Genomic DNA, 12,983 nt, shown 5'->3' with positions numbered 1-12,983 from the left:
GCCTATACCTCCCTGTGACTTTTAGTTTTTATAAGAAAACAATATAGTTTTCTTGAAATTTTTCATTCCTTTAAATAATCTGGAAAACATGACTACCCTCTCACTCAAAGTTGTCGCCTTTCTAGGGCACATAGAACCCTCATAAATATTCCTCTTCATAACAATAAAAAAATAAAGTATAAAAATAGCACCAAAAAAAATGCAATAATGCTGGAGTGCAATTTTTGAGTACCGGCTAGAAAAGTGTATGCATTTTTCCACACATATTATATGTTTACTTTATGGCCAGAATGCCACGTGATACTTTGTCTTTCAAGTCCCAGCAAATTAAAGTTTTATAAGCCACACTCCTCTAGAATTCCTAATGACATTCATTTTATTCAAATATAACAGAGTCTAAAATGTTAAAAGAAACTTTATTGACATAATACTGAAAAAAATAGAATAAAGGAGACAATGTCCTGTCCCCTGTAAAGTTTCCATTTCATTTGGTCTCATTGAAGGAACGTTAAGCCCAAAAATTCCTTGGTCGCGGACTTAAATGGCCAAAACATTTTTATAACTTAATTAAACACCGATTTTCCCTTCACATTTTATGGCCATTTTCACACAGCCAGTAAGGACAGAGAGGACCCACAAAGTTCCATTCCCTCCTAATTCCAAAAACCGTACAAAAGCAAGAAAATCGAGCAAAAAATTGTTGGAGAAAATGAAGTTCTATTCGATTTGTTTTATTGTCCATCGATGGGGGACTATGTAGGATGTGATGTGGGGGTGTGGTGGATCGGGTGGTTGAATGTTTGGTCGGATGACTGGTCTGTGGTCAGCTGCCAACCGGGAGTATTAGTTATATATGCTGTGTCGGCTATTTTGGGCCACTGGCATCCACTGGCAGCGACGGCAGCAGCAACAAAGTTATTTTGCGAAACTGCCAATTGTCGGACTTACTTTTTGTTCATGCCACATGCCACATGGCACTGTTCTGTAGCATGTTCGAGTTCTGTTTCCACTCTCCATGTTACATTCCCATTTTTTTTACAGACAGTCAGCCAGCTCAATAGAAAGTTTTAGTTTTTTTTCGTATTATTTGGCTTTTTAGACTTTATGTGTCGCTTTGGGCCGAGTTATGACGGCCCGGGAAACCTTTTGGCCTGGGCCACTTTAATTAAAGCCTCGAGGTGTCAATGGCTGAGATTAATCAGTTTAATGGGTTTCTGTGTGCTGGCATACTTCAGCGGAATAAAGTCATTAAAATGCAATTAAAAATTGTGGGTCGTTGCTGTTGCTTTCATACTAATACGTGTTTCTACAATTTCTTGGCTCAATTTAATTAATTTAGCATGGAGCAGCATGGGGGTGGGACTGGGGCGTTGTTGTGGCTGATGTACTAACTTTGTTTGGCTTAAAAGTGATGAACGCACTGCCTCTGGCCCCGGGACGTGTAAGGAGTGTTACAGTTTCTGTTGCTTTTGTTCGAGTTCCTCGGGTAAAAGTTAACAAATTGATTCTGGGATCAACATTTATTTCACTTACGTTTGGTATGCATTGCCAGTAAATTAATGCTTGGATAGTGTATTTTAATTGAAGTTCTAATGATCAATATACACCAGCTCTTAGATACTTTACATACAAATAGATCTGAACGCCAATTGACTCTCAAACCCCGATGACAAAGTGGCGCGGCATTAATTTCTCTTGTTCCCGCCAAGACCTCAAGGATACATCAAATGCATTCGATGCCCAACCAAGCAGATGGCTTCATCCAATTCCACCCACTATCCACCGATTCCGGATTGCACATCCGATCTGAGAAACCCAAAGCCATGACAAATGTATTGTAAATAACGCGGATCCGGGCGATGTGACAATGTGGCGTATGGGTGATGGCAGAGAAAGAAAGGGGGAGTCGCCGTTGGGAAGACAAATAAAATATGTTGTTCACTTTGCCACGCCCTGTTGCACCTGCGAAGGGGCAATGTGGCATCAAAAGAAAAATGACTCGCACAGCGGAAGTGATAGTTCCTTTTATATTCGATGTGAATTTTATGTGACATGTGGAGTATATCATAAAAAGTGTGGTCCTAGTTGAAGTCATCTCGAAATCATAATAAAAGTTTACAATTCTTAAAATATTCGAAAATAATTTTAAACTATCTCCATTTGATTTATCAGACTAAGCATTGAGAAATGGGACAAAAGGATAACAGGCTCTGAGTTGCATCCAGAGGCAGCACAATCCTATAGATTTTTTACCAAGGAATTGGAAATAAAGAGGCAATTGCATCTCAATCTAAATTAAACCTGTACCTGAAACGTCAGTGGAAAGCCCAAGGTATTTTACCAATCATGACCACAATTTCTCATGCGTTTGCGAGCATCGGTGACCGGCTTGCCACATTCCCACTGAGGCGGAAATGTGCAGGAAATGCGAGTAAACACAAAAAGCGACTCGACTCGACAGTGAATGGCCATCGGCTGGATGGCAGGATCCCAAGGAAATGCCACTGGGTCAGGTCATTCGCATTCAATAATCCCTCACCACCAACTCCACCCTCTCGCAGACAGCAACAAGAAAATCACAATAACATGAAAATGGTTGAAGGAAAAGCGGAGAAACTGGAGGAAACTGGTCTGATGATATTTCCTTTTTGTCACTGCCACAGCAATTGCTCGCCGCTGTCAATACTCCGAATATTGGTATAATGATGCGTCCAGGACACTTGAACTATTGACTGAAAAAATTTCAGAGAAAGGAAGATGACTTTTATTTGTATTCCAGGCGTGCCAGTATTCTCTGTCCAGTTTATTGACTGCATTAAAAACGTTTATTTTGTAAACAATACTGGGAAGGACATTGTTATCCTTCTCCTTCTGCATACAGAGATTAAATAATATTTTTTTTTACCAACATAAGGTATTAATTAACTTCCAATATCTGATCATAAAACATTGACAATACCATTATTATTAAACCTCTCATGTCAGTGTCGCCCCTGCATATATTTTATTCAGCTTTTCAACTTTGACCCCTGACATTGTCCACCCACAGGCCACAGCCATATGCATATGAGGTCCTTTGGGGTCAAAGATGGACAAAAACTGCAATGCTCCGCCCTGAATTCGTCATGCATGCAACTCCGACAATAGTTCAGTGACAGCAGTCCTTCGGCCATTGTGGTGGGGAGTCCTTTCAACATTCGTCTATCCCAATGTGCCACATGAAGTAGTGATGTCACAAAACTGTAATCTATTTAATAAACCACGTGGCTGACTCAGGGCGACACTGTCGCCAGGATCCGGATAAAGGGGACATACGGTTCATTCGTCCATTCCCAGTCTGAAAAAAAAGGTAAATTATTCAGTGCTCGATAAACGCTCGACTGGTTCGGTATTCACCATATAGAGCAAATGGAATGACCACGGAGGGAATGACAAAATAACAGCCGTCAGACAACAGGACATCCATCCATCAAATTTATTTGCCATTGGCCAAAAAAACTTTGTTCACAGTTCGAGTGCGCACAAAAACCGCATTGATGGAGCTGCAATTGTTATGGAGATGGGCTCCGATTATTCCGATAATTTTTATGATCCAAAAAAGTAGGTTATGTTCTTAAAATGGATCCTTTTTTTAAAGAATACAATGTTTTTTAAATGGAATTTATTATTAGTTGTTGTTTTATGGTATTAAAATAATTTATTTTTCTTGAATATTCAAGTTAAATTGCACTTATAGGTGTGCAATTTTTATGGAAATGATTTTCGATTATTCCGATCATTTTTATGGTACAAAAAAAAAGGATCCATTCTTAACAAAATTTAAAGAATTTTACTATCTTTAAAGGAAATCTACTATTCCTGGACTCATCCCTAGATTAAAGTTAGAGTGGGGACTGATTATAACATTCGGACTAACTCAATTATACGCATTTGTAAGCACTCGAAACCGGGGGGACACAAAGCTATAGAGACTAGAGGGAGGAGCAGAAGCGGAAGGACACCCTTAGCCGCAGGACATGATGGCATATGTTCAGCCTGCCGATGATGGGCAAAGCTAGGTGGTTAACCGCAAATTGAGCTAGCGGGGTATTCGGAGTGCGAGCCTCTAAAACCCCGGCTGGGAACCCACTTCGATGCCGAATTGTGACATTATTTTAATGAAAATTGACGCTTGATTCAGAGAGAACATTCCAAAAGCACTCCCCCCCATACCCGATGATTGAGACCATAAAATGGATCCAACGGCTGCGGTCAACTTGTGATACAATTGCGCTCATCGAGGACCGGAACAAGGCTTACAAAATAATAATAATGCAAACATCGAACAGTCGAAAACAGGATGAACAGGACGAACAGGAGGAGCTAGATGGGGAGCTGAACCCTTTGGACGCAGCTGGTCGGTGGCCGGCATCCAAAATGTAAACAAAAAAAGCAACAGAGCAGCAGGGCAAAGTGCCTTAGGTGAAAACACGTACTGTAATACAAATAAAGAAAACAATAATAGAAAATGGAGTCGAAGCCAGAGACATGGAAGGGCCAAAAGTCAGGAAAAAGCGCAAACAACTGCAACCGCTCTGGGCTTACAAATGGATGCTGAAAGGGCTACCTCTTAACGAAAAGTCAATACTCTAAACTTTTCAAGTATTTTTTAAAAAGTTTTTAAAATTAAAGTACTTCAGCATAAAAAAGAGTTTCCTTTTAGATCTCAACTATGTTATGAAGATCCAAAAGACTCCAGACTATACAGATTTCCCACAGATTTGTTATCATATTTTATTTAAAACATATTTTTATTCATTTTTTACAAACAAAAAATTCCTAATTGGATGTATTAAGATGTATTTTCTTTACACATTTATAAATTTATTAATTTAGAGTAAAGTTATATTCTTTTCACATTTTTATTATAAGGCTATTCAGTCTTTTTCTCTACCATTACCGGATATAAATAGATTAAAGACAATATTTTACATACAAGATTTAAAATGTATAGAATGGCAACTACAAATTCCCTTTTCTAGATGTGCATTGCCATTGAACTTGGAACAATTTCAAAATATTGAAAAATTTATCCATCATAAGCATGAATCCAATTTTCGTTATAGTAGAATAATCCTATTTAAAAAGAGTATCTTGGGTGACTTTTACACTCAACCGAAACGTCTTAGCGAAATGTTTGCTTTTCGTTTTTGGCTTTCAGGTTCCGCTTTCAGAGCCCTCCGCTCCATCAGCGCCCCCTGGGTGGCTCCTTATATCCCATATAAGCCCCAATCCGGCGCCCATCAACCTGCCAGAGCCATCACCATCAGAAAACCGTTCTCACGTTGCACAGTTTATTGTGCTTGGCAATTGTTTTTCTTGTTATTTTTTTTTTTGCCCAGCACTCGATGTTCCTGCAATTGCACTTTTCAATATTGATGGTAGTGCACCACAAAAGATATATGTGGGTAACTATATTTAACGCTTCATTGATTAAGAGGCATTCGATAAATAAATGCATCTGCTTAATCAAGATTTCCAATGAAGTTGAAATAAATACGAGACCGACAACAAAGGATTGTGCATTTTTGCTGCATTTGAAAAGTACGATTGGAATTGAAATTGGTTTTCAAGCACAAAGAAAAATGATTTAAAAAATAAATTTCAATTATATGCACTACCTTTATTTAAATTAAAAAAAAAAGACTGGCAAATGGCACATTTTAGCTTAGAAATTCATATGAAGAGATAAACTCTTTTAATAGACTCTCATCCCAATCTGGCCAATAAAACTAAGTGGAAATGTTAAAGGTAAAACCCCAACCTGCCCCAACTTTTATGCTCCAACGACATCTAATTAAATATAGACAAAAAATTATGAACGCATCAGCGGAGCGATCAGGGCCAAAATCCGTATATAAGAGCTAGACTTTCGAGTGGCATTCCGTTTAGTCGCGGCTGGGAATTCTTAAAGCCGGTAAACATTCGATGGCGTTCAATGGCAGTGACACAGACATCGGTCTGCCCCCCAATGCCAGTTATACGTATCGGTTTGTGGCGCCACCGGACGAGCGGACACGCACGTGGCCTTTGGTCGAATCGCCTTGGAATGTGGCCGCCGTGTTGGCCTCCTATCTATTAATGGTACGATTCGGGCCCAAATGGGCAGCCAGGTAAGGTCGCCCCCAGGTCATCCCTCCTGCCCATGCTTCCGTCGATTGACACAAAGGACATCCACTCACCCACACAGATACAAGCCGATGCAGTTACGAGTGCCATTGTTCCTGCACAGCCTGGCCATGGCCCTGCTAAATGCCCACATTTTCCTAGAGCTCTTCACGGCATCGCGGGCCCTGGGCTACAGCTACTCCTGTCAGCCGTGTCGGGTGAGCTATAGCCCCCATGAAATGCGTGTAAGTTGGTGGCAAAAAAAGGCCTAGATAAGGGTTAAACCTTTAAAGACCTTTGCTGAGAAGCCTTGTTTTATTTTTTATTTTAAAACATTATTAACAGATTACCACGGCCATGTGGTGGTTCTACATCTCGAAAGTGTTTGAATTCGCCGACACAGCCTTCTTCATACTCCGTCACAAGTGGAGTCAGCTAAGTTTCCTGCATGTCTACCACCATAGCAGCATGTTCTGCATCACGTGGGCGGTGGTCAAATGGATGCCTTCGGGATCAGGCAAGTATTACAACAGTCTATTAGTAAACCAACTTAACAACTAATTTTTTATATAAATAGCTTTTCTGCCGGCACTTATTAACTGTTTCATACACATAATTATGTACGGATATTATGCAGCAAGCACCTTGGGCCCTCGAGTCCAGCGGTTCTTATGGTGGAAGCGATATCTGACCGGACTCCAGCTAATCCAATTTGGATATGGAGTATTTTGGGGCACACAGGCGACGATCCGAAAATGCGACATCAGCACTTGGGCGTTAGTCTCAGGAAGTCTCTACATGCTACCGTTTATTTATCTCTTTGGGAAGTTCTACCTTCAAAGTTATGGGTCTAAGCCGTCTTCCAAGAAAGCCAAGTAATAATATAACATAAAGTAAACACTTATATCTCCAACCTTTTCTACGAAAATGCGGTTTATTTATAGCTTCAACGTTACACTTTTAGTGGTTATAGCATTATATATAAAAGTATTATCAATGGGCTTGTATTGTTTGGTAATCACCTTTATCACTTCCTGGGCAGCACAGCCACCTGAATCGATGAATATAATAATTAATGGTTCATTTTAAAAGTCTGATTACTACGCACCTATAAAAGCAGACACTGCATGCAACTCAGCTCCGCCATAGCGACAAATCTCGTGCAAGACATCATCGCTTATAGTTGCATGCATGCCCAGATCGCTCATCATTTTGCCAGCGATGCTCTTGAGCCGTCCAATATCCTGTTCCACAGTGCACTCTCCAGGAATGTTTCCGTACTCACTCAAGAAGCGCTCATAAGCTCGTAGCGCAAAGTTAAACGCGGTTAGGTTTCCTTGCAGCTCGTTATCTTCAACTGTTATTTGGAGAAATGGTATGAAAATGACTAGTGTTATATACGAACTAAGTGTACTAACCCAAGGCCAGCAAACGAGAGCTCTTCTCGTACTCTTCTGCGACACGTGTACCCCTTAGGACGGATAGCCCCGCAGCTTCCCGACATAAAAGGCGTACGCTTCGCTTATCAATAGTGTCCGCTGGAAGCGTCAACTGCTTTAGGTAGTCCTGACATTTATGGTAGACCTGATCGGCGTCTTGCATAGCCTGCTGACGATAAATATGCTGGAGGGCTATATATGAATCAGTATTTGCAGTCATATCCGGAAGAACTCCAGGCAGGGGCAAATGTCCCTTGTTTTCGTGAATGACAAAGTGCTTCAGGGCTTTAGCCATAATCCAGAAAACATTACTCTAGGGATATTAAAGTATAGTATAGTTATGTTATTCTTTTTAAAATATTTCACTAATATCAAAGCTACCTTTTTACTAAGCTGGTCGCAAGCATCATCCTCGAAAATGGCTTTAAGCCCTAAGGGAATCTGCCCAGCACCAAAAGCCGTATTCACCGCTTTGATAGCCTCTTCGTAGTTCTCTTCGTCCGCTTTCATCTCATCTCTTATGGCTTCGCGAAGCTGATTCTTCTCCTTGTAATTTCTTGGGGACAGAGTGCCATCCGTCTGCTGCTTTTGCCAGATACTTAGATATTTGTGGAGTACCAACAGCCAGGGAACTTTATTAGTGACTTCCGTACCGTCCAGATGTTGTCTTAAGGCATCGAACGGATGTTCCAGCCGCAAGTCAAACTGCCTGTTATCTGGGTGGGCTTCTACGATGCAATGTTCACGTATCTGCAGGCGAATGGTTCCCATCATTCCCAAGGATCGACAGTATATCAAGGGCACATTGGCATCCCACAGGCGATCGGCCAAGACAAGAAGCGTTTTCTCATTCAGGTTCGAGGCTATGACCAGATCGAAGCTATCAAAGAAGTTTGGTCGATTGGCCAATATGTAATCGGCACTTTCCTCAACGTAATCTCCATTGACATCGGGATTAAGCTCCTGCAACAGTTGCATGCAGGCGAAAGCCTTGGGTTTCCCCAAGTAAGTGGGATCTAGGAAGAAACTGGGAAGGGAGAAGAGATGTCTCTCTGAATGCATTTGAATGCATTTTTCATTTATTAGACGACACCTACTTGTTGCCGAGGTCCTCTTCTTTAACCGTACTGCCATCGGCGACTGTAAATCCTCCAATTCCGGGGAGAACAAGTCCCTTGGCAGTTTCACAACCCACTGCCGTAACGTTTACCAAGCAAACAGTGGCCGCCTCCAAAAGCGTCTGTCCATGCTCGCCCCACAACCTGCAGAAGAATGTTATGGATGATGTTTTGAGCTTCGTCCTCTGTCACATGGTTTTTACCTGATTTGCCTGTCATATTTCTTGCTCTTGTCCGAGAGTTCTGGGGATTTTGGAGCAGGCGAAGACATTTTGCAAAAAATCCAAGCAAAAATGAGCCGGCTGCTTTGAGGAGTGTTGTAAAGTGCGATTGGGTTTCACTAAGCCAAGTTGTATATTGGGTGTACACGGGGGAAATTTAAACTCTCACTTATTTAAAACATTTATTAACTATTACGTATTACATTTCAATTAATTTTTATTGCAATAGACTCTTGATCTTACGCAGCTATATACAGGAAATCAGTCTTTACAAATAAATTGTATAAACAGTTGATAAATTATAAAATATAACTCTGAGCAAACGAAAAATTGTCGGGTTGTGTGTGATTTAATTTTCCAGGCCTATTTGATGCTATTCAACTATGAATTTGATTCAAATATAATTGATTCAAATGTATAATTTAATAATACCGCAATTTGATTGTCCGCTGGGTTGTGTGGTATGCGTTTTCCAACACTGACCCGCGAACAGCTGATTTGCATGTTTGCTTTGGTAACGTCATTCGCGCTGTAATTTCACAACACCTCCATCTGGCTGTTTTCAGGTGCATTTCGAGTTATTAGTTTTGTGGCTCCAAAAACTAAATACAGATCAGGATTATCACTGACAGGATGCCGGCAAGAAGGAGAACTGCAAACACGCCGTCGGGAAGCAAGGATGCAAGCAGCGAGTCACCGATGAGTCCCCAAGCAGACGATCCAGCGTATCAGTTGAAAAGAAAGAAAAACAATGAGGTAAGTTGAGAATCATGTAAACAAAGGGAGCAATATTGAGCGGGGAACATGTTGCTGGGGCCTTTTCGGGCTCCCCCAAAAATAGACGCAACTTATTGATTTATCTCATTTTTCCCACACAGGCCGTGCAGCGCACTCGCGAGAAGACCAAGAAGACGGCCGAGGAGCGAAAGAAACGCATCGACGGCCTGCGAAGGGAAAACGACCAGCTAAAAGTTCAAATAGAGCAGGGCGAAAAGCACATAGCTACACTGCGCGACCTGATCATACACGGCGAGAAAACGGAGGACGGACACCGTATCATCGAAGAGATCCTGGCCGGGCCCGAGCCCAACGATGACAATGACTAACGAGCAGCTGCTCCTAATCTGTCTAATCTTGTTCACCTACTTTTAAGTTGGATTTCTGGGGACCGCATGAAATTCAAATAATCTATTTTTAACCCTTTATTAAGTGCCGTTCTAACTCTACTATGTTTAATGTATGAATAAATATGTATGTCGAATCTATCATAATTTCTGTGTTCTTCAACTTTTTTAATGATTCAAAATCAAGCCTTTAATATTCACATTATAAACAATTAATCACATTTAAGATTTATCCCCTTTAGCTACTTCCAATTTATGCCACGTGAAAAATAAGAATAAAAATATTTTTTTTATTAAAATATAGAATTTTTTCTTACCGTCGTAAACGTCGAGTTTCTCCATGTGCAGACTGAAGACCTCATCCATTTTGAGGCAATCAAATTATTAATAAATGGTAGTAGTGTGGGAGGCCTTTGTTTATGGGGTAGGGTCCCGTTAAGTCTTTCTCTCTTTGTTGTGGCGCAACTTCCGTCTCTCTGCTTCTTCTAATATTCTGTCCCCTGGCATTGATTTATTACACTTTTTTCGCTAACCCATTCAACCCAGTACACCAGTTATTAAATTTTGATATCGTGCTAGTGGAGATTTTCTGTTCGCATTCAATAAATTGCCGTCTTCCGCTAATTAGCACCCCCGCACCGATTCTGATTGTGATGGTGATTCCGATCTGATTCCACTTGCAATTGATGTTCCTTGTCAGGCACGTATTGAAGCTCAAATTAAACGGCAACTAGATATTTTGGGGCTCTATGTTAGACGCTTTTGGCTGGCCCAGGGCCAATGGCTTATTTCCTTATTTTTTATTTATAATTTCACGTAACTGGTTTAGGTTGTTTTTATTTAGAATTTCACGTGTGCCCGCCTTTTCCTCCTCTAATGCCTCCCGCACATACCAGCCTTTTCATAACATTCTAGGCTGGTCACACTTAAATATATACAAATTAATTTAATTTATTTATAATTTTGGTAACTTTATCTGATTTTTTGCTTCTCTTTTGAGTCAGAAAATATAATAGATTATTAAAATAGTTCTGATAAAACCAAATCTTTAGCAAATCACAGTAAAAAGAGTACAAATTTTAACGGCCACCAATAATGTTGGCGGGCAAATTCAAAATGAACGTTTTTGAACGTTCATACAATATAACAATAGGATGCGGTAATCTAAATATATAAATTATATCAAATTTTGAGTTACAGATTTTGTAAACCCAGATAATGCTACAAAATTCATTCGAGTAATAATGCTGATCCCCTTGAAGCAACGTCTGCCTGCCGGAAACGAGGCCAGCAATACTGTGACTCTCCTGAAGCGACATATAGTGGAAGATGGAACAAAAACACAGGCGCTGTTGCTTCAAGCGTTCCGGTTTGAACTTTACAGTGCCATGCAGTCAGTTCACGGAGTCCAGCGGCATCCGCGACCGGCAAGTAACAGACGCCGTGGGAGTCGCCGTCGCCAGTTCCATTTCTAAAGCCAAAGAGAAACACCACAAGTCCTGGAGTCCCATTTTATCGTTTTTCGGAAGGAAGAAGAGTAAGAAGATGGACCCGCTAAGGGGCAGTCCACTGGAAATGGAGGAACAGGATGTCCGAAAGCTGATACGCCTTTACCGCAAGCACGATAATTTGTACAACCCGAAGAACTCGTACTATGGGAATAAGGAGATCGACGAAGATTGCTATAACGCCATGGTTCCATCATTCCCCGGGCAAACAAGCACAGGACTCAGGAGCCGGGTTGAGGAGTTGCGCAGCCTGTTCGAACGAGAGTATACGATCATGGAGAGTGCCCATCGGAAGTACGGCGAAATAATGACTCCCTCGATTCGATATTACAACGAATTCCTATTTCTGGTCCCGTATCTGTGCATTAACTTTGATAAGGAATGGTCTCAGAGTTCGAGCCAAGTCACTAACCCCAACAGTAAGCTTTCCGTTAAGGACATTCAGAATCGAGTGGTCAACAACATGGCCAGTATGACAGGATGCCCATTGACACCTTTTCCCAATCATGTCTCGTACATTTGCAAAAAGGGGAAAAAAAAGAAAACAAAAGATAAGGATAAGGATAAGGATAAAGATGAATCCCTAAATGCGGACGAGGACTCTGAAACCAGAACGCATACATCCGTAACCTTTGCTTCCTCCCCAGATCTATGCCCTTGTGATGTGGAGAGCCAGTCTGAAAAGGATGCACCTCCCAAAACTAATAATGAAAAGTCCAAAATGTCTGTCCAGTCCTCGTATTACTCCAACGAGTTGGACTTAAAGACTACGGATCTAACTTGCGCCAGACGACCGGATAACTCACCATGTTTGCCCGAATGTCGTGTAGTTATTGCTGAACCACCTCCTCCCTGTACAAAGATACCCAACCCTGCAGCTGTTCCCGAGGGAACAGAGGGTCGATCGAGTTCTACTGGTGCAGCATCAATTCGTCGGTGTTCACAGCCAAATGGCCCTGTTCCCCCAATTCCACCGAGTTGTTTAGCTCAGAACGTGAACAATCAGCAGGTTCTGAGTTCCACAACTCCGACCGGTAATGGCCAGCAGGTGCAGATGCTCTGCGAAATGATACGCATGGAACTGACAACGGCGCCAGACTTCATTTACTTTGATGCCAAGTGGCGGATTATTGAGATTCTGAGGGAGGTGCACAAGAGGCAGTTGGTCCTCAAGAAGGCAACGCCCCTGAATCAGGCCCAGAAGATTTCCTGCTTGAATGAAAACTATCTACTTGGGCAGAAGCCGGGCAAACGTCCACCCTGTAAGGTCGAAAAGGGAGGCTGTCCCTACTGCATGCGGAATGCGAACTGAACCCCTATCCACCAAGCATCTTAATCAGCAGTAACCCTGACCCAATTTTTTGGGAGATAAGCAACGTTGCTCCACTTTCTCTCATCGGCAAAGTCAGTTTTTAATTGAATCGCA

The 12,983-nt window shown here is 41.5% G+C and overlaps 5 protein-coding genes across 5 annotated transcripts; 3 read left to right on the top strand and 2 right to left on the bottom strand.

The window, feature by feature from the left end:
- Positions 1 to 5,916: 5,916 nt before the first annotated feature.
- Positions 5,917 to 7,200, top strand: LOC6493418 (elongation of very long chain fatty acids protein 4). The gene is made up of 4 exons (XM_001957675.3): positions 5,917 to 6,152; positions 6,230 to 6,392; positions 6,493 to 6,664; positions 6,725 to 7,200. Exons 1-4 carry the CDS (start codon positions 5,968 to 5,970, stop codon positions 7,024 to 7,026), a joined length of 822 nt encoding a protein of 273 aa, XP_001957711.1. The 5' UTR covers positions 5,917 to 5,967; the 3' UTR covers positions 7,027 to 7,200.
- On the bottom strand, positions 7,063 to 9,050 carry LOC6506526 (nedd8-activating enzyme E1 regulatory subunit). The gene is made up of 6 exons (XM_001957676.4): positions 8,908 to 9,050; positions 8,684 to 8,848; positions 7,968 to 8,613; positions 7,566 to 7,899; positions 7,256 to 7,504; positions 7,063 to 7,198 (listed from the first exon to the last, which is right to left on the bottom strand). The coding sequence occupies exons 1-6, from the start codon at positions 8,973 to 8,975 to the stop codon at positions 7,086 to 7,088; spliced, it is 1,575 nt and encodes a 524-aa protein (XP_001957712.1). The 5' UTR covers positions 8,976 to 9,050; the 3' UTR covers positions 7,063 to 7,085.
- Positions 9,051 to 9,258: 208 nt separating this feature from the next.
- LOC116655754 lies at positions 9,259 to 10,957 on the bottom strand. The gene is made up of 2 exons (XM_032453840.2): positions 10,367 to 10,957; positions 9,259 to 9,577 (listed from the first exon to the last, which is right to left on the bottom strand). Exons 1-2 carry the CDS (start codon positions 10,413 to 10,415, stop codon positions 9,528 to 9,530), a joined length of 99 nt encoding a protein of 32 aa, XP_032309731.1. The 5' UTR covers positions 10,416 to 10,957; the 3' UTR covers positions 9,259 to 9,527.
- Positions 9,546 to 10,196, top strand: LOC6493419 (CCAAT/enhancer-binding protein 2). Its single transcript, XM_001957677.4, has 2 exons — positions 9,546 to 9,681; positions 9,804 to 10,196. Exons 1-2 carry the CDS (start codon positions 9,559 to 9,561, stop codon positions 10,029 to 10,031), a joined length of 351 nt encoding a protein of 116 aa, XP_001957713.1. The 5' UTR covers positions 9,546 to 9,558; the 3' UTR covers positions 10,032 to 10,196.
- Positions 10,958 to 11,193: 236 nt separating the features above from the next.
- LOC123257104 lies at positions 11,194 to 12,869 on the top strand. Its single transcript, XM_044714674.1, has one exon. The coding sequence runs from the start codon at positions 11,379 to 11,381 to the stop codon at positions 12,867 to 12,869; it is 1,491 nt and encodes a 496-aa protein (XP_044570609.1). The 5' UTR covers positions 11,194 to 11,378.
- The last annotated feature ends 114 nt before the right edge of the window (positions 12,870 to 12,983 follow it).

Source organism: Drosophila ananassae, chromosome 2R (assembly GCF_017639315.1).
Source record: "Drosophila ananassae strain 14024-0371.13 chromosome 2R, ASM1763931v2, whole genome shotgun sequence".
In the NCBI taxonomy this organism is placed as follows: domain Eukaryota; kingdom Metazoa; phylum Arthropoda; class Insecta; order Diptera; family Drosophilidae; genus Drosophila; species Drosophila ananassae.
Note: the sequence above shows the minus strand (reverse complement) of the source record. Positions and strands in the feature narration are given on the sequence as shown.

Coding starts and splice junctions, on each gene's coding strand:
- LOC123257104 (XM_044714674.1), top strand. CDS start 11,379: ATGGAACAAAAACACAGGCGCTGTTGCTTCAAGCGTTCCGGTTTGAAC.
- LOC116655754 (XM_032453840.2), bottom strand. CDS start 10,415: ATGGATGAGGTCTTCAGTCTGCACATGGAGAAACTCGACGTTTACGAC. Junction 9,578..10,366: donor GAAACTCGACGTTTACGACG/GTAAGAAAAAAT, acceptor GCGTGTTTGCAG/TTCTCCTTCTTGCCGGCATC.
- LOC6506526 (XM_001957676.4), bottom strand. CDS start 8,975: ATGTCTTCGCCTGCTCCAAAATCCCCAGAACTCTCGGACAAGAGCAAG. Junction 8,849..8,907: donor AAATATGACAGGCAAATCAG/GTAAAAACCATG, acceptor ATTCTTCTGCAG/GTTGTGGGGCGAGCATGGAC. Junction 7,199..7,255: donor TGCAGTGTCTGCTTTTATAG/GTGCGTAGTAAT, acceptor TCATCGATTCAG/GTGGCTGTGCTGCCCAGGAA.
- LOC6493419 (XM_001957677.4), top strand. CDS start 9,559: ATGCCGGCAAGAAGGAGAACTGCAAACACGCCGTCGGGAAGCAAGGAT. Junction 9,682..9,803: donor AAAGAAAGAAAAACAATGAG/GTAAGTTGAGAA, acceptor TTTCCCACACAG/GCCGTGCAGCGCACTCGCGA.
- LOC6493418 (XM_001957675.3), top strand. CDS start 5,968: ATGGCGTTCAATGGCAGTGACACAGACATCGGTCTGCCCCCCAATGCC. Junction 6,153..6,229: donor GGGCCCAAATGGGCAGCCAG/GTAAGGTCGCCC, acceptor TCACCCACACAG/ATACAAGCCGATGCAGTTAC. Junction 6,665..6,724: donor ATGGATGCCTTCGGGATCAG/GCAAGTATTACA, acceptor TTATATAAATAG/CTTTTCTGCCGGCACTTATT.